The following is a 20,840-nucleotide window of genomic DNA, read 5'->3' on the forward strand; positions in this document are numbered from 1 at the left end:
ATGAATGAATGAATGAATGAATGAAAACCCAGAAGGGTGGATTGTGACTTCTGGGTTGTAGTATTTGTTCAACGCTTACTATGGTAATAATAATAATAATAATAATAATAGTAGTACTTGTTAAGCACTTCATATGGCTCAGTGGAAAGAGCCCGGGCTTTGGAGTCAGAGGTCATGGGTTCGAATCCCGGCTCTGCCACATGTCTGCTGTGTGACCTTGGGTAAGTCACTTAACTTCTCTGAGCCTCAGTTACCTCATCTGTAAAATGGGGATTAAGACTGGGAGCCCCACGTGGGACAACCTGATCACTTTGTACCCTCCCAGTGCTTAGAACAGTGCTTTGCACATAGTAAGCGCTTAACAAATGCCAACATCATTATTATTATTATTATTATTATTATTATTATTATTATTATTATTATTATGTGCCAGGCACTGTACTAAACGCTAGGGTAGAAACAAGCACATAGGGTTGGACACAGTCCCTGCCCCACGTGGGGCTCACAGTCTCAATCTCCATTTTACAGATGAGGTAAGTGAGGCACAGAGAAGTCAAGACCTTGACTCGTCCAAGGTCGCACTGCAGACAAGTGAGGAGCCGGGATTAGAACCCATGACCTTCTTACTCCCAGGCCCGTGCTCAACCCACCGTGCCATGCTGCTCTCTGTGTGCCGAGCACTGTACTAAGCGCTGGAGTGGAGGCAAGATAATCTGGCCGGACACAGTCCCTGTCCCCCAAGGGGCTCACAGTCAAAGAAGGAGGAAGAACAGGCATTGAATCTTCTAGACTGTGAGCCCGCTGTTGGGTAGGGACCGTCTCTATATGTTGCCAACTTGGACTTCCCAAGCGCTTAGTACAGTGCTCTGCACACAGTAAGCGCTCAATAAATGCGATTGATTGATTGATTGATTGAATCCCATTTTGAAGCAGAGGGAACTGAGGTCCAGAGGAGTTAAGTGACTCGCCCAAGGTCACACAGCATTCATGTGGCGGAGCCAGGATTCGAACCCATGACCTCAGCCCGGGCTCTTTCCACTGAGCCATGCTGCTTCTCTAAGCAGCCAGCCCCTGAAGGAAGAAGACTCCAGGGCGGCCGCGCAGAGGAAAACGGGAGAGGAAGGCTGCGGCTACAGTTTGGGTTGCACCTATGGCCAGGGCCTGTCAACAACGTGTTACGCAGCGGGCTGTGTGCCTGGATCCAGCCATCTGCAAATAGATAATAATAATAATAATAATAATGGCATTTATTAAGCGCTTACTATGTGCAAAGCACTGTTCTAAGCACTGGGGAGGTTACAAGGTGATCAGGTTGTCCCCCGGGGGGCTCACAGTCTTCATCCCCATTTTACAGATGAGGTAACTGAGGCCCGGAGAATCAATCAATCAATCAATCAATCAATCGTATTTATTGAGCGCTTACTGTGTGCAGAGCACTGTACTAAGCGCATGGGAAGTACAAGCTGGCAACGTATAGAGACAGTCCCTACCCAACAGTGGGCTCACAGTCTATGCTGTGGGGGAGACAGAGAACAAAACCAAACATACTAACATGATAAAATAAATAGAATAGATATGTACAAGTAAAATAAATAAATAGAATAATAAATTTATTAATAAATAAATAGAATATTAAATCCATCATCATCATCAATCGTATTTATTGAGCGCTTACTATGTGCAGAGCACTGTACTAAGCGCTTGGGAAGTACAAATTGGCAACATATAGTACAAATTATATGTACAAACATATATACATATATTCAGGTGCTGTGGGGAAGGGAAGGAGGTAAGATGGGGGGACGGAGAGGGGGATGAGGGGAAGAGGAAGGAAGGGGCTCAGTCTGGGAAGGCCTCCTGGAGGAGGTGAGCTCTCAGTAGGGCCTTGAAGTGAAGTGGCTTGCCCAAATAATAATAATAACAATGTTAGTATTTGTTAAGCGCTTACTATGTGCAAAGCCCTGTTCTAAGCGCTGGGGTAGGTACAAGGTAATCAGGTTGTCCCACGAGGGGCTCACAGTCTTCATCCCCATTTTACAGATGAGGGAACTGAGGCCCAGAGAAGTGAAGTGACTTGCCCAAGGTCACACAGCTGACAAGTGGCCTAGCCGGAATTTGAACCCACGACCTCTGACTCCAAAGCCCGGGCTCTTTCCACTGCGCCTCAATTCCCTCATCTGTAAAATGGGGGTTAAGACTGTGAGCCCCACGTGGGACAACCTGATCACTTTGTAACCTCCCCAGCGCTTAAAACAGTGCTTTGCACATAGTAAGTGCTCAACAAATACCATCATTATTATTGTTATATCCTAATGCCCTGTATTATTGTTCATAAGTTTATCGGTAATGGAATTTGGGGCTTGTAATTTTTGAAAGAAAAATATGGAAGGTACTGGTGGGAAGTGACACGGTTCAGGAAAGTTTTAATGAGTGAAATAGCACAAAATTACTCTCATTCAATTTAACAAGGTAAATACCCTCAAACAAACTTGCATGTACATATACATGTATATATATGTATTTCATATCAATCAATCAATCGTATTTATTGAGCGCTTACTGTATGCAGAGCACTGTACTAAGCGCTTGGGAAGTACAAGTCCGCAACATATAGAGACGGTCCCTACCCAACAGTGGGCTCACAGTCTAGAAGGGGGAGACAGAGAACAAAACAAAACATATTAACAAAATAAAAGAAATAGAATAGATATGTACAAGTAAAATAAATAGAGTAGTATTTCATATATATTATCACATGCAGTTATACATTACAACAGTTATACATACAATAAATACAATAGATATGTACAAGTAAAATAGAGTAATATTTCATATATATTATCACATACAGTTACATACAAATTTGTATCATACATGTTTAGGTATAAATGCAGTAATGCAGAGGAATGTGTCTACCAACTCGGTTGTATTTTACTACAGAGTAAGCGCTCCATAAATAGCACTGGTGATGGTGATCCTGTTAATGTTCTACTGGTAAACTCAAACCAGAAGGCATTAAGCCCAAAGCATCTACTATTAAATGTAATGTTGGGATTTTCTGGGTGATTTCAGATGAAAGCCTGGACGGCACATGGATGAACCGGAACGACGCCATCCAAACTCCCGGAGCCTTGCAAACCCCTCAGCTCACCTCAACTGTACTAAGAGAGAACAACAGGCAGATCGGGGAACAAATTCAAGAACCCGAGTCAGAACACGGGTCTGAGCCGGACTTTCTCCACAAGTAAATATCTTGAAGTTTACCGAACTTGCCCTAAAATCCATGTGTGAAAGTTGTGCGATGCTGTTCCCAAAACAGGCCTTCGGGCTGATTGGTTTGTAGGTACCTTCTTGTGATATATGGATTTCAAGAGAAAGTCTGGGGGCAGGGGTTTCAGTCTTGAAATAAGTCCTTCAGAAATTAGGGTGGGGTGGCGGGATGTCACCGTCCCAGGCACTGTCGTCCGTCATCATCAATCAATCCATCATCAATCAATCAAATCCTGCACAAAGGCCTTCTTGCCTGATGGTTACAATCAGCGCCCCGTGCCAGTTGTAACAGATTTCAAGGTTATTCGCGATTGGAGAACGTTACCGGCCCTTCATATTCTCGGAAAACTAAACTTACCAAATTCCACTGACCAAAAAGATCTTGCTAATGTTGAGAGTTGCCAGTATTTCAGAAGACCAAGCAACTGCTTGACAGTGGAGCATGCTTTCCCCAGCAATCTTCCCATTTCCTGCTCCCAGGACTGGAGACATACGTGAGATTCACAATTTAACGTTGCCAGCAGAGAGCTCCTACAGTATTTTCAGTGCCCTCTTAATAATGATAACAGTAATAATAATATTAATAATGATATTCTTCCCAAGCGCTTAGTACAGTGCTCTGCACACAGTAAGCGCTCAGTAAATTCGATTGATTGATTGATTAAGCACTTGATCTGTGCCAGGCACCGTATTAAGCACTGGGGTGGATAAAAGCAAGTTCATTCATTCATTCATTCAATCGTATTTATTGAGCGCTTACTGTGTGCGCTCAAATCGGGTAGGTCCCTGGCCCACATGGGGCTCACAGTCTCGACCCCCATTTTCCAGATGAGGTAACTGAGGCCCAGAGGAGTGAAGTGACTTGCCCAAGGTCACACTGCAGATAAGTGGCGGATCTGGGATTAGAACCCATGACCTTCTGACTTTCGGGCCCGCGTTCTAACCACTAGCCCACGCTGCTCTTCTCCTGCTTGCAGCTGGAATTGGAGCTAAGTTTTGGAGTCAGAGGTCGTGGGTTCAAATCCCGGCTCCTCCAATTGTCAGCTGTGTGACTTGGGGGCAAGTCACGTAACTCCTCTGTGCCTCAGTTACCTCATCCGCAAAATGGGGATTAAGACTGTGAGCCCCGTGTGGGACAACCTGATTACCTTGTATCAATCAGTCAATCAATCAATCGTATTTATTGAGTGCTGACTGTGTGCAGAGCACTGTACTAAGCGCTTGGGAAGTACAAGTTGGCTACATATAGAGACAGTCCCTACCCAACAGTGGGCTCACAGTCTAGGAGACCCAGCGCTTAGAACAGTGCTTTGCACATAGTAAGCGCTTAACAAATACCATTATTATTATTATACTATTATTATTATTATTACTGAGGTGATCTAGTAAGAAAGAATTACTCTTGCCTAAACCAGGAATTCAGAAATAGTAACTTTCCTACATCTGTAGTACAGTGCTTAGTACAGTGCTCTGCACACAGGAAGCGCTCAATAAATACGATTGATTGATTGATTGATCTGGAAAGTTTTGCTGCCACTCTCCTCCAGACCCTCTGTTCACCTCCAGCTATTCAGGGGAGCCCCAGTTTGGGAAGAGAGGGAAGGAGAAATGGGAAGACTTCTCCTGCCCAGACTTTGCCCTCTTCATCTGTCAAACTCCAGGCGATTGTCTGATCCCGTCAATTACAGCCACTGAAGCAGTGTGGTGTAATAAATAGAATATGGCCCCGCCACTTTTCTGCTGTGTGACCCTGGGCAAGTCACTTCACTTCTGTGGGCCTCAGTGACCTCATCTGTAAACTGGGGATTAAGACTGTGAGCCCCAATTTGCTGATCACCACACCAGCAATTAGTGCCGGGCACGTAGTAAGCGGTTAACAAAACCATTATTATAATCGTTATTATTATTATAAAAGCTTCGCTTTGGGACATTGAAGTGAGCAGAAGCAGGTGTAAGGGGAGATTAATAATAATAATAATGGCATTTGTTAAGCGCTTACTATGTGCAAAGCAATGTTCTAAGCACTGGGAGGATACAAGATGATCAGATTGTCCCACGTGGGGCTCACGGTCTTACTCCCCATTTTACAGATGAGGTAACTGAGGCTCAGAGAAGTTAGCTGACTTGCCCAAGGTCACACAGCAGACATGTGGCAGAGCCGGGATTCGAACCCATGACCTCTGACTCCAAAGCCCGGGCTCTTTCCATTGAGCCACGCTGCTTCTGTGGCAGCATGGCAGATTAGTGGCAGATTAGTCGGGAAAGGTAAGACATTTCACTTAAAGGATTTAGCACAGGGGTGGCCAAACTGCAGCTTGTGAGCCACATGGCTCACCCTCATGATGCTTTATAAATAATAAATAATGATGGCATTTGTTAAGCGCTTACTATTTGCGAAGCACTGTTCTAAGCGCTGGGAGGATACAAGGTGATCAAGTTGTCCAACGTGGGGCTCACCGTCTTAATCCCCATTTTAAAAATGAGTAACTAAGGCTCAGAGAAGTTGTCATTCATTCATTCAATCGTATTTATTAAGCGCTTACTGTGTGCAGAGCACTGTACTAAATGCTTGGGAAGTACAAGTCGGCAACATGTAGAGACGGTCCCTACCCAACAGTGGGCTCACAGTCTAGAAGACTTGCCTAAGGTCACACAGCAGACATGTGGCGGAGCCGGGATTAGAACCCATGACCTCTGACTCCTAAACCCAGGCTCTTTTCCTATATTTCACATCTGCCCGAGATTGCGGTGTGCCACTGGTCTGGCCCTTTCGCTGGCAGTGGCAACCTTGCCCCCATGGTCTCAAACCGGGGTAAGGGGTTTGGTATAATAATAATAATAATAATAATGGCATTTATTAAGCGCTTACTATGTGCAAAGCACTGTTCTAAGCACTGGGGAGGTTATAAGGTGATCAGGTTGTCCCACGGGGGGCCTCACAGTCTTAATCCCCATTTTACAGATGAGGCAACTGAGGCCCAGAGAAGTTAAGTGACTTGCCCAAGGTCACACAGCTGACAATTGGCAGTGCCAGGATTTGAACCCATGACCTCTGACTCCAAAGCCCTTGCTCTTTCCACTGAGCCACGCTGGTATCCAGCCACAACCCCCGTCCCTTCTCTCTCAGGGGGATGTCAGCCCGCCAGCCCTTGCAGCTCTCCCCTCAATCAATCAGTCGTACTTATTGAGCGCTTACTGTGTGCAGAGCACTGTACTAAGCGCTCGATAATAATTATAATAATGGCATTTATTAAGCACTTACTATGTGCAAAGCTCTGTTCTAAGCTCTGGGGAGGTTACAAGGTGATCAGGTTGTCCCACGGGGGTGCTCACAATCTTAATCCCCATTTTCCAGATGAGGGAACCGAGGCCCAGAGAAGTGAAGCGATTTGCCCAAAGTCACACAGCTGACACTTGGCGGAGCCGAGAGTCGAACCCATGACCTCGGACTCCAAAGCCCGGGCTCTTTCCACTGAGCCACGCTGCTTCCCCAAACCGAGGCCCAGAATTGCTGCTCATAGTTGCCGTTAAAGCAACTCATTCGGCTCAGCAGCTCGTGGCCACGTTCGGTCGTGGTGTACGTCCCTTCATCATCATCATCATCATCATCAATCGTATTTATTGAGCGCTTACTGTGTGCAGAGCACCGTACTAAACGCTTGGGAAGTACAAGTTGGTAACATATAGAGACAGTCCCTACCCAGCAGTGGGCTCACAGTCTAAAAGGGGGAGACAGAGAACAAAACCAAACATACTAACAAAATAAAATAAATAGAATAGATAGATACAAGTAAAATAACTAAATAGAGTAATAAATACGTACAAACATATATACATATATACAGGTGCTGTGGGGAAGGGAAGGAGGTAAGACGGGGGGATGGAGAGGGGGATGAGGGGGAGAGGAAGGAAGGGGCTCAGTGTGGGAAGGCCTCCTGGAGGAGGTGAGCTCTCAGTAGGGCCTTGAAGGGAGGAAGAGAGCTAGCTTGGCAGATGGGCAGAGGGAGGGCATTCCGGGCCTGGGGGATGATGTGGGCCGGGGGTCGATGGCTGGACGGGCGAGAACGAGGCCTAACGGTGAGGAGATTAGCGGCGGAGGAGCGGAGGGAGCGGGCTGGGCTGGAGAAGGACAGAAGGGAGGTGAGGTAGGAGGGGGCCAGGGGATTCGTGAGGCTCAGCCAACCCGCCAGGACGCGTGGGTTCTGCTTACTTGTGTCAGCCTGTCAACGGCCGAGCCGTGCCCATCAACAGAGACTTTCTCTTGTATGGCCTCGTAGGACTTTTTTTCTAGACTGTGAGCCCACTGTTGGGTAGGGACTGTCTCTGTATGTTGCCAATTTGTACTTCCCAAGCGCTTAGTACAGTGCTCTGCACATAGTAAGCACTCAATAAATATGATTGATGATGATGATGATGACTAGCTTGAGAATTGGTGGGCCGAACCACTTCTCAGAAACCATTTCACACTTGACAGCGAGCCCGTCGTAAGGTAGCTTCGCGTAGAGTGTAAGCAACCTGGGAGGAATTAAAAATATTGTTGTCTTGCACTGAGGTTAATACGGTGATTCAAGCAAATCAATCAATCAATCAATCGTATTTATTGAGCTTTTACTGTGTGCAGAGCACTGTACTAAGCGCTTGGGAAGTACAAGTCAGCAACACATAGAGACGGTCCCTACCCAACAGCGGGCTCACAGTCTAGAACGGGGAGACAGAGAACAAAAAAGCAAAAGAATCATTCAGCTTTGTTATTCATTCATTCATTTTCAATTGTGTTTATTGAGCGCTTACTGTGTGCAGAGCACTGTACTAAGCGCTTGGGAAGTATAAGTTGACAACATATAGGGACAGTCCCTACCTAACAGCGGGCTCACAGTCTAGAACGGGGAGACAGAGAACAAAAAAGCAAAAGAATCATTCAGCTTTGTTATTCATTCATTCATTTTCAATCGTGTTTATTGAGCGCTTACTGTGTGCAGAGCACTGTACTAAGCGCTTGGGAAGTACAAGTTGGCAATAATAATAATAATGATGGTATTTATTAAGTGCTTACTATGTGCAAAGCACTGTTCTAAGCGCTGGGGAGGTTACAAGGAGATCAGCTTGTCCCACGGAGGGCTCACAGTTTTTAATCCCCATTTTACAGATGAGGGAACTGAGGCCCAGAGAAGTGAAGTGACTTGCCCAGAGTCACACAGCTGACAATCGGTGGAGCCGGGGTTTGACCCTGTGACCTCTGACTCCAAAGCCCGGGCTCTTTCCACATATAGAGACGGTCCCCAGTGTATTAAATTGGCATATTATCTTCTGCAGTTGGATTTACTTTGATTTTTGTGATCTAGTAATTTTAAAGAGCTTGCCCAAAGTCACACAGCTGACAAGTGGCAGAGGCGGGATTAGAACCCACGACCTCTGACTTCCAAGCCCGTGATCTTTTCCACTTAGCCACGCGGCTCTGCACTGGGATGTTATAATGACAAATCAAATGAGCTTCGGAAACTACAAACTGGTCAAAGAAAACAGTTAATAAGTGCAGTCAAGTTTCACAATAGTAATAATAATAACTGTGGTATTTGTTAGCCCACTGTTGGGTAGGGACTGTCTCTATATGTTGCCAACTTGTACTTCCCAAGCGCTTAGTACAGTGCTCTGCACACAGTAAGTGCTCAATAAATACGATTGATTGATTGATTGATTGATTGTTAAGCGCTTACTATGTGCCAAGCATTCTGTTAAGCTCTGGGGTAGATAGAAGATAATCAAGCTGGACCCAGTCCCCCATCCCACATGGGGCTCCCAGCTTAAGATGGGGGGAAAACAGGTATTAAATCTCCATTTTTCATATGAGAAAACTAAAGCACGGAGAAATGAAGTGACTGGCCCAGGGTCACATAGCAGACAAGTGGCAGAGCTGGAACTAGAATCCAGATCCTCTAACTCATTCATTCATTCATTCAATCGTATTTATTGAGCGCTTACTGTGTGCAGAGCACTGTACTAAGCGCTTGGGAAGTACAAGTTGGCAACATATAGAAACGGTCCCTACCCGACAGCGGGCTCACAGTCTAGAAGGGGGAGACAGACAACAAAACAACCAGGCCAGTGGTCTTTTCCCCTGGACCACACTGCTTCTCATGTTTGAATTAATACCCAAATCTTAACTTTGTGTACTTCCTTCCATTTTTTCCATTTAAATTGTCAAATTTTCTTTTCACTTTATCCCTTTACTAGGAGAAGCAGCGTGGCTCACTCATTCATTCAATCATATTTATTGAGCGCTTTCTGTGTGCAGAGCACTGTACTAAGAGCTTGGGAAGTACAAGTTGGCAACAGATAGAGACGGTCCCTCCCCAACAACGGGCTCACAGTCTAGAAGGGGGAGACAGACGACAGAACAAAACATATTAACAAAATAAAATAAATAGAATAGTAAATATGTACAAGTAAAATACAGCAGTGGAAAGAGTGCTCAGTGGAAAGAGCCCAGGCTTTGGAGTCAGAGGTCATGGGTTCAAATCCCGGCTCCTCCAATTGTCAGCTGTGTGACTTTGGGCAAGTCACTTAACTTCTCTCTGCCTCAGTGACCTCATCTGCAAAATGGGGATTAAGACTGTGAGCCCCACGTGGGACAACCTGATTACCTTGTGTCGACCCCAGCGCTTAGAACAGTGCTTTGCACATAGTAAGCGCTTAACAAATACCATTATTATTATTATTACTACTGAGGTGATCTAGTAAGAAAGAATTACTCTTGCCTAAACCAAGAATTCAGAAATAGTAAAATGAATGTAGGCATTTGGGGGTGATAAATGTTCACTATCTCTGATTTTTTTTTTTTAAGAGATTTGTTAAAACGTTTACTTTCTGCCAGGCACTGTACTAAGCAATGGGGTAGATGTAAACTAATCAGGTTGGGCACACTCCATGTCCCACATGGGGCTCACAGTCTTAATACCCATTTTGCAGATGAGGTAGGTAACTGAGGCACAGAGAAGTCAAGTGACTTGCCCAGGATCACTCTGTAGACAAACGAAGGAGCTGGGATTAGAACCCAGATCTTCTGACTCCCATGCCCATCAGAAGTAGTCCACGCTACTTTTCAGTATGAATTTTGAAATTAATGTTAAAAGCTTTACTCTCCTAGACTAGAAAATGAATTTAGTAGTAGTACCAGCAATCGTGGCATTTATTGAGCACCTTTAAAAAGTAATAAAGAGATGGACTCTTTTAGTAGTAATAATTCATCCTTTTTCAAAGTTGTGTGAATGCAATTTGATCATGGACCATAACAGTGAAAGGAGTTGGCTTTAAAAAAAAAAATACTGTGACTGGTAATAATAATAATATGCCCTGTTTAGTCCACAGATGCAGATTTCTTGGTTGGGCCAGCAGAAGTTAGAAGACCTAAATCGGAAGGACAGAACGGGGATGAACTACATGAAAGTGAGAAGTGGTGTAAGGCATGCAGTGTAAGTTTTCAATACTTAGGTGTCCCTGGAGCAAAAAAAAAAAAAGACAGAATTTGAGAAGAACCTGCACATTAGTCATTTCCAAGTGATTTCCATTACTGCTGTTTTCATCTCTTTAGAAGGGTTACGAGATGCTTTGCTTCCCACATTTGTCTCACCCAAGCCTCTACTCTGTGGAAACTAATTAGAGCAACCTTGAATTCATTCATTCATTCATTCAATCGTATTTACTGAAGCATGTTGTCTTTGGTTTTCAGGATTAACCTAAAGATCACCAGGCTAATGCTGCCATTAGAGCGATAGTAACCACTTCAAATGCTTTTCGTCTCTTTTCCTGTCTTCTTTCAAAATTCAGCCGGGGCCTTATGGAGGATGATGCCGAACCTATCTTTGAAGATGTAATGATGTCCTCACGTGGTCAGCTAGAAGATATGAATGAGGAGTTTGAAGACACCATGGTTATCGATCTGGTCAGTAGACTGTGTCGGTAGATCACTCGGTGGGAGAAAATGGTGAAAGGGAGTGGTTGGGAAAGAGCCTTCCCGAATAACTTCCGTAGCTTCTCGGTTCACGGTGAGAGATAGTCTCCGGGGCGACCGCTCGAGATTCTCATTTCCGAGTTCCTGGCCCAAGATGAGAGACTGAGTCCAGGAAATGTTTGAAATTCTATCCGTAAGCTTCCCTGAAGATGGGAGCTGTAATTAAAGCCAGCGTGAAGTCCCCTAAACAAATTTAGACACTGCACATAGTAAGCGCTCAATAAATTCCATTGCTTGATGACTGACTGATTGTTGAGCAGGTGTTAGTGCCCTTATAGGCAGGTTTATCAGTTGGCTGCTGTTTCCAGTGACTCAATAGGCAACTACAAACACGGTGCACACCTTTGTAGTAATAATAATAATAATAATAATGGTATTTCTTAAGTGCTTCATCCCCCCCCATCTTACCTCCTTCCCTTCCCCACAGCACCTGTATATATGTATATATCTCTGTACATATTTATTACTCTATTTATTTATTTATTTTACTTGTACATAGCTATTCTATTTATTTTATTTTGTTAGTATGTTTGGTTTTGTTCTCTGTTTCCCCCTTTTAGACTGTGAGCCCAGTGTTGAGTAGGGACTGTCTCTATATGTTGCCATCTTGTACTTCCCAAGCGCTTAGTACAGTGCTCTGCACACAGTAAGCGCTCAATAAATACGATTGATTGATTGATTGACTGAAAAAGCACTGTTCTAAGCACTGGGTGGATACAAGGTGATAATAATAATAATGGCATTTATTAAGTGCTTACTGTTCCAAGCGCTGGTGAGGTCACAAGGTGATCAGGTTGTCCCACGGGGGGCTCACAGTCTTAATCCCCATTTGACAGATGAGGTTACTGAGGCACAGAGAAGTGAAGTGACTTGCCCAAAGTCACACAGCTGACAGTTGGCGGAGCCGGGATTTGAACCCATGACCTCTGACTCCAAAGCCTTTCCACTGAGCCACGCTGCTTCTCTGTAGTCCAAATAGAAAGCGATCAATAATGTTTGCGTTGAGGGCTGAAGGGTTTGCAGGAGAAGGTAAAAAATCAAGGCACGCAAGTGCAGATAATTCTAATTCACTAATCATGCAATTGAGAAAAGTCCACCTAAACCAGCACACTCATCATCGTCATGGCAATTATCAAGCACGCCGTCACTAAGCACTGGGGTAGGTAAAAAGTTGTCAGATCAGACGCAGTCTCTCTCCCACATTGGGCTTACAGACTGTTTTGTTTTACAATGAGGAAACTGAGGCCCAGAATGGTGGTTATTATTATTATTATTACTAATGATGATGATGTTGATGATGATAAATTGTCATATGCTTACTATTTGCCAATCTCTGTGCTGGGGTAAATATGAGATAATCAGATCAGACACAGTCCCTGTACCATGTGGGACTTAACAGCCCTCCCCATCTCACAACCCTTAACCTTGCCATTTTCCTCAACTAAAAATAATATTAATAATAATGGTTTTTGTTAAGTGCTTGCTAAGTGCCAGGCACTGTACTAAGCACTGGGGTGGATACAAGCAAATTGGATTGGACACAGTCCCTGGTCTCTTGTGGGGCTCACAGTCTCAGTCCCCATTTTACAGGTGCGATAACTGAGGCACAAGGAAGTGGCTTGCCCAGGGTGACACAGCAGACAAGTGGTGGAGCCGGGACTAGAACCCATCATCAATCGTATTTATTGAGCGCTTACTGTGTGCAGAGCACTGTACTAAGCGCTTGGGAAGTACAAGTTGGCAACGTATAGAGACAGTCCCTACCCAACAGTGGGCTCACGGTCTAAAAGGGGGAGACAAAGAACAAAACCAAACATACTAATGAAATAAAATAAATAGAATAGATATGTACAAGTAAAATAAATAAATAAATAGAGTAACAAATATGTACAAACATATATACATATATACAGGTATATATACCTTCTGACCATGACCAGAAGGTCATGACCTTCTGACTCCGGGGCCCCTGCTCTGTGTACTGCACCATGCTGCTTGTCTCTCTTACTCATCTCTATCTCTCTTATTCAACCCATATTTTAAATCCATCACCAAATCCCATCAGTTGTACTTTCTCAATGACTCTAGAATCCGTCCCCCCCCTCTTCCCAAACATTTACTGTGCAGATCCAAGCTCTGATTTCCCGCCTCCACTATTGCATCCAGCCTCCTTGCAGAGCTCCCTGCCTCCCGTCACTCCCCTCTCTAAGTTCATACTTCACTCTGCTGCCCAGATATTTTTCTACAAAAAAAAAAAAAATCACCCAGTCTGCATCTCCCCTCTCATCATCATCATCAATCGTATTTATTGAGCGCTTACTATGTGCAGAGCACTGTACTAAGCGCTTGGGAAGTACAAATTGGCAACATATAGAGACAGTCCCTACCCAACAGTGGGCTCACAGCCTAAAACGGGGAGACAGAGAACAAAACCAAACATACTAACAAAATAAAATAAATAGAATAGATATGTACAAGTAAAATAAATAAATAAATAAATAGAGTAATAAATATGTACAAACATATATACAGGTGCTGTGGGGAAGGGAAGGAGGTAAGATGTGGGGGATGGAGAGGGGGACGAGGGGGAGAGGAAGGAAGGGGCTCAGTCTGGGAAGGCCTCCTGGAGGAGGCCTCTCCTCAAAAGCCTCCAGTGCCTGCCCATAATAATTGTGGTGTGTAAGTGCTTACCATGTGCCAGGTACTGTACTAAGTGCTGGGGTAGATACAAGCAGTTCGGGTTGGGCTCAGTCCCTGTCCCACTTGGGGCTCCCAGTCTTCATCCCCATTTTCCAGATGAGGTAACTGAGGCACAGAGAGGTGAAGTGACGTGCCCAAGGTCACACAGCAGACAGGTGGCAGAGCCAGAATTAGAACCCAGATCCTTCTGACTCTGAGGCCCGTGCGCTGTCTCCAGGAGGCCACGCTGCTTCCCATTCATCTCTGCGTGAAACAGAAGCTCCTGATGACCGTCTAGAAGGCACTCCATCAGCTCCCCCATCCTACCTTACTTCTCTGATCTCTTACTACGGCCAGCTCACACACTTAATAATAATTATTTTGGTATTTGTTAAGCGCTTACTACATGCAAAGCCCTGTTCTAAGCGCTGGGGAGGATACAAGGTGATCAGATTGTCCCATGTGCGGCTCACAATCTTAATCCCCATTTTACAGATGAGGTAACTGAGGCCCAGAGAAGTGAAGCGACTTGCCCAAAGTCGCACAGCTGACAAGCGGCGGAGCTGGGATTTGAACCCATGACCTCTGACTCCAAAGCCCGGGCTCTTTCCGCTGAGCCACGCTGCTTCCCCTCCCCTACCCCACTTACGCTACCTCGATCTCGTCTTTCTCTCCGCCAGTCCCTTGCCCGGGTTCTTCCCCTGTCCTGAAATTCATTCATTCATTCAGTCGTATTTATTGAGCACTTACTGCACTGTACTAAGCGCTTGGGAAGTGCAACTTGGCAACATATAGAGACGGTCCCTACCCAACAGCGGGCTCATGGTCTAGAAGGGGGAGACAGACAACAAAACAAAACATATTAACAAAATAAAATAAATAATAAACTAAATGTGTACAAGTAAAATAAATAGAGTAATTAATTCATTCATTCATTCAATCCCCTTTATATCTGGCAGACCACCACTCTCCCCATCTTCAAAACCTCGCTGAAATCACATCACCTCCAAGAGGGCTTCCCTGAATAAACCCCTTCTTCTGGGTCACTTCGCCTATTAACCCTCCTTTCTGCATCCTTTCAAGGACTTAGATTTCACCCTACCTGTCCATTTAACTTATTTTAATGCCCGGCTCCCCTCTAGTCTGCAAGTTCCTCGTTGGTCTGCTTCCTCTGTCGTCTTTAGTTTGGGGCTCCGCGCACAGATCACCTTGTAACCTCCCCAGTGCTTAGAACAGCGCTTTGCACATAGTAAGCGCTTAATAAATGCCATTATTATTATTATTATTATTATTATTATTATCATTATTCAGTAAATACCACCGATGGATCGATTGATTGGCGAGGTTAAGTGACTACTTCAGAAGTTGCATGCAGAGCACGGGTCTCCCGACTTGCAATCCAGTGATCTTTCCCACTATTGGGGCCATGCGGCCCCAATCCCCGGGCCTGGAACTCCAGGGAAAGAAAAAAGGCCTTCTTGTTGTTACCTTTTGGGAGAGCTTCCAAGGGAACGAGTAATACTGAAATATCCCTGAGTGTACTTATTGCAAGCCAATACTTCTGTTCTCCGGACTAGAGATGGGGAGGGAGTGGGCCTGGCTGGGATGGGAAAGAAATCCCAGGATAAATCTGAGCAGAATAATAAAATGGGGCCTGGCTGGGATGGGAAAGAAATCCCAGGATAAATCTGAGCGGAATAATAAAATGAAATCTTCTGGCTAGTCAGGCTTTTGGGGCCTTAACCTTCCAAGGGGCATTTATTTCCCCGAAAACGTGGAATGCTGAGAAGCCGTTGTTCTCGGTGAAAGAGCGGAGTGAGTGAGTCTCTGTCTCCCCCTTTTAGACTGTGAGCCCACTGTTGGGTAGGGACTGTCTCTATATGTTGTCAGCTTGTACTTCCCAAGCGCTTAGTACAGTGCTCTGCACACAGAAAGCGCTCAATAAATACGATTGATTGATTGATTGATTAGCGAGCTTCCCTTTCTGCCGGACGTAGGGCTGTAAACTCACTGTGTGCAGGGAATGTCTGTTTATCGTTACATTACACCCTCCCAAGCGGTTATTCTTATCGTCATCATTGACGGTATTTATTGAGCGCTGCTGTGCTCAGAGCAGTAACACGGCATAGTGGCTAGAGCCCGGGCCTGGGAATCAGAAGGTCATGGGTTCCAATCCGCTTGTAAGCAGTGTGTCCCTGGGCAAGTCATTGGCCAAGTGCCTCTGCGAAAAGAGCCCAAGCATTGGAGTAGGCATAGAAAGCCAATGTAGCCACATTCATTCATTCACTCATTCAGTCGTATTTATTGAGCGCTTACTGTGTGCGGAGCACTGTACTAAGCGCTTGGGAAGTACAAGTCGGCAACATATAGAGATGGTCCCGACCCTACAACGGGCTCACAGCCTAGAAGTACGATCCCAAGGATTCCCCGTTCAGATGCAGTGTTTGCAGTGCGTGTGGGAAGCAGCGTGGCTCAGTGGAAAGGGCGCAGGCTTTGGAGTCAGAGGTCATGGGTTCAAATCCCAGCTCCACCACTTGGCAGCTGTGTGACTCTGGGCAAGTCACTTCACTTCTCTGGGCCTCAGTTCCCTCATCTGTAAAATGGAGATTAAGCCCGTGAGCCCCACGTGGGACAACCTGATCACCTTGTAAACTCCCCAGCGCTTAGAACAGTGCTTTGCACATAGTAAGCGCTTAATAAAATGCCATCATTATTATTATATTATTACGTGGTACAGATACAGTATGTTGGATCAAACCCTGAAAGGGTTTGAAATAACTCCTTCAAAGAGATCTTTTCTGCCTTTGTTGTCACACTGCTTGGGGCAGTACAGTCAGTCAATAGATGATATTTATTCAGTCAGTCAGTCAGTCAGTCAGTCAGTCATATTTATTGAGCGCTTACTGTGTGCAGAGCACTGTACTAAGCGCTTGGGAAGTTCAAGTTGGCAGCATATAGAGGTGGTCCCTACCCAACAGTGGGCTCACAGTCTAGGAAGGGGAGACAGACAACAAAACAAAACATGGATACAGCAGAGCACTGTACTAAGCGCTTGGAAAGTACAATACAGCAATAAAGAGAGAGTCCCTGCCCACATCGGGTTCACAGCAGCTTGGCTCAGGGGAAAGAGCACAGGCTTTGGAGTCAGAGGTCATGGGTTCAAATCCCAGCTCCGCCAATCGTCAGCTGCGTGACTTTGGGCAAGTCACTTCACTTCTCTGGGCCCCAGTTACCGCATCTGTAAAATGGGGATTAAGACTGTGAGCCCCCCACGGGACAACCTGATGACCTTGTAACCTCCCCAGCACTTAGAACAGTGCTTTGCACGTAGTAAGCGCTTAATCAATGCCATCATCAATTATTATTATTATTAATACCACTGATTGGTGGCTTGGCTGTTGGGATTGCAGTTAATCAATGAGTCGTTGTTAGCGAACGAAAAACCCGGAAAAAAGCACAGGTTCCCTGCCCACAAGAAATCTGCGGTCTTCTCATCGAGGGGCTCTCGTGGGTTAGATCCCTGACCGCGACTAGCCTTCCCGGGACATAGTAAAACAATCGGTAAATGCAATTTGACCGGTCGATTGATGGGTCGAGCGATTGATCGTCTCGGTAGCGGCGCGGGCCGGCATCCCCGGGGCGCTCGCTGTGCCGCCGCTATCTCGGAATCACCAAGAATGACGGAGCGCGTGCCTTGTCTTTTCAGCCCCCTTCGAGAAACCGACGAGAGAGAGCCGAGCTGAGGCCAGATTTCTTTGACTCCGCAGCTATCATAGAAGATGATTCAGTAAATTTTTGCCTTTTTTCTCATCTCCGTTGTGTTGCTTTAACCCCCCCTCCCAAGTGAACTTGACGTCGATTAACGGCTTGCTTTCTTTCTGTGTTCCGTAGGGATTCGGGATGCCCATGTTCTGAAGTCCGAGGACGACGTCTTACCAATCTGGAACTCTATTATTTAGAGCTAGAGGCCTATATACTGTGATAGCTTGTATGAAAGAAACACTTTTGATGTGACCCGGTTTGTTTTTTAATCAAATGATTGCGGTCGATCCCTTTTTGCAGTGACAGAGCCGAAGAGGAGCATGTAAATTACCCAAGGGAATGTCGGTGCGTCCAGTCACCTCAGAAAGACTGACCCTGAAGGATCATTTGTGTCCCTGTATGGACTATCCCAATACAGATGTGTGTGTTTTTCTGGAGGGCGGGGGGGGTGGTGGGAGGGCTGGGGGCGGGGAAGGGAATTTTACATTTTTAAGACAGCTGTCAAGATTAAACACTGTTGTACACCTGTTTTATGAAAACTCAGCATTGAGTGGAAAAAAAAAATATTTTTAACTTTATTTTCCTGCTGTACAATTTAAAACCGTTTTAACATTTGCCTTTTTATGTTTTAAGAGCTAACCATTTTTATTAAACCCGTACCAGTCAGTCGGTCATTGTCTAGCGATGGCGCTCTCGAAAGCGGGTTCATCCTGGCTGCGGAAGAGTGTCTCGGAACACACTGGATTTGGTTGACGTTGTGGTACCCTTTTACCCTCCCGTAGGCATGGAGACAAAGCGGAACACTGACAGACACGCAGTGGAATTCTGACGACAAGCGCATCTTTGCCAAAAAAAAAAATAAAAGAAAAAAAGAAAAAAAAAACCCACCCCAAGTTGGATATGGATGTGGAAAAAAAAAACCCCAGATTTTATATACTCTTGAGAAAGAAGGTTTATTTTTATTTATAGGGGGCATAAAATAAGAGATGTCCACGCAGCCACTTTTCCAACAGATGCTGTGCAACATTCATTTTCTAGGGCACTCGGGAGACACAAATACAGCGCATTTTCTATTGGTATTTGTTCTGTGCATTTTTAGCGACTTCTACCAGCAAATAAAGTATTCTCAGTAAAACGAACAAATGGTCCTCAAGTTACCGGTTTGCCGTTTTTACCACTTATTTCATGCCCTGCCAAATCCAAGGTACCCAAAACTCCAGTTTTCTGGAAAACTTCAAAAGTAATGACTTTGCCATTCTCCAGCAATTTTAACTGTACCATAGATGTGTCTACTTCCCATGCAGTAAATACCCTTGCGCGCTATTTTTGTAAATTCATTTCGCCAGTTAGAAGTACGTGCTGCCTAGAAGTTTGTGCTTAGAGGGTGAAGTTCTTGAGCTTACCATGGACTACAGCTACATTTTCAGTGTTAACTGTGCATACTAAGAGTAATTCTTGAGGGGGGGAGGGAGGGGGAAGGAAACGATGCATTTTTCAAAGCAGAAGGAAGACCAAACGAGTCCTCAGCTGATTCATTGTAATAAGAGGTTTTTAAATGTCTTCGGTGGTTTGGAATTTCATTCCGCTTGGATTTTTCTGACTCTGCCCAGTTGCTGCTATTGTAGTTTGGAAAAAAAAAAACAAAAAGCCAACTTTCTGATCTTCCTTTCTGAGTTTTAACACGAGCTTTGAAGCCTCAAAACAGATCGACCCACTGTAAAAACGGCCGCCTCTGAGGCGGTTTTCGTAGCAGCTGCGGCAGAGTGGTCCGGCTCCCCCTTGGCCCAGCGGTGTACCTTTCGAGAGGGGGGAAAACGAAAAATCGATGTGTCCTTTTTTTTTTCCGAACGGACACGAAGCCGAGATGTTTCCCAACCTGTGCAGTTCTCCAAAAGAGAAAAAGGGCTCCGTCGCCACAAACGTCCGACCCGCCGGTCCGGCCGTTCCTCCCACCGGGCCGTGGCTTGGAGCCGAAAGGCTAGCGGGCCGCCCGCGACCGCGTGCCCGGCGGCCGAGAACCCGCGCTTCACCGTCCTCCGTGCGCAAAAACCCCCATCCGAAATTTAGCGTGGTAGAGTGATACCGTCTAACAGCGGAAGGTTTTAATATCTAGGTACCTCCGATGGGTTTCCAGTTCAGTTTGAAGTCAATAGGTTTTTTGTATTTTGAGTGTCTCCTTGATTGGTTTTTTGCTAGTAATTCTGTAAATTGTACATTTACGATATGAGGTTTTTTTTTTTTTCCTTTTGTACAATTTAAAACTGATGCTTCACCTTTCCTTTAATAAACTATTCAAAAAATCAGGCTCGCGGTGATCCTCCCGTTCTGTGCTGCTGGACGTGGGCTTCGGGGGGCCGAGGGGGGAATCGGAAAGTCGGTCGGCAGGCCGGGCTTGCGCTTTGGAATCGTTTTAAGAACCCCAGTTTGGCCCGAAACCTTTTGTGCTCCCTAAATCTAAAATCATTCATTCAATCGGATTTATTGAGCGCTTACTGTGTGCAGAGCACTGTACTAAGCGCTTGGGAAGTATAAGTTGGCAACATACAGAGACGGTCCCTACCCAACAGTGGGCTCACAGTCTAGAAGTCAATCAGTCAAGCGATGGTATTTATTGAGTGTTTCCTAGGTGCAGAGCAGTCAGTCAATCAATCAATCAATCAATCGTATTTATTGAGCACTTATTGTGTGCAGAGCACTGTACTAAGCGCTTGAGAAGTACAAGTTGGCAATATCTAGAGACGGTCCCTACCCAACAGTGGGCTCACAGTCTAAATGGGGGAGACAGAGAACAAAACCAAACATACTAACAAAATAAAATAAATAGAATAGATATGTACAAGTAAAATAGAGTAATAGATATGTAAATATGTACAAACATATATATATATATATATATATACACACACAGGTGCTGTGGGGAAGGGAAGGAGGTAAGATGGGGGGATGGAGAGGGGGACGGGGGAGAGGAAGGAAGGGGCTCGGGCTCAAATATCAATGATATTTGAGTGCTTACTGTGTGCAGGGCACTGTGCTAAGCGCTTGGGAGAGGACAACACCAACAGAGACACATTCCCTGCCCACGACAAGCTTTACAGTCTAGAGGGGGAGATGAGACAGTAAT

The 20,840-nt window shown here is 45.3% G+C and overlaps 1 protein-coding gene across 1 annotated transcript in view; it reads left to right on the forward strand.

Moving 5' to 3' along the window:
- Positions 1–20,024, forward strand: part of STAG1 (stromal antigen 1) — a 463,433-nt gene extending 443,409 nt beyond the window's left edge. The window contains exons 30-35 of the mRNA XM_038759978.1: positions 3,073–3,244; positions 10,629–10,739; positions 11,095–11,209; positions 17,664–17,744; positions 17,849–18,139; positions 18,502–20,024. Of these exons, the coding sequence (XP_038615906.1) occupies positions 3,073–3,244; positions 10,629–10,739; positions 11,095–11,209; positions 17,664–17,744; positions 17,849–17,872 (503 nt within the window). The 3' untranslated portion in view covers positions 17,873–18,139; positions 18,502–20,024. The remainder of the gene's footprint in view (positions 1–3,072; positions 3,245–10,628; positions 10,740–11,094; positions 11,210–17,663; positions 17,745–17,848; positions 18,140–18,501) is intronic.
- The last annotated feature ends 816 nt before the right edge of the window (positions 20,025–20,840 follow it).

This window comes from Tachyglossus aculeatus, chromosome 1, assembly GCF_015852505.1.
Source record: "Tachyglossus aculeatus isolate mTacAcu1 chromosome 1, mTacAcu1.pri, whole genome shotgun sequence".
Taxonomy (NCBI): domain Eukaryota; kingdom Metazoa; phylum Chordata; class Mammalia; order Monotremata; family Tachyglossidae; genus Tachyglossus; species Tachyglossus aculeatus.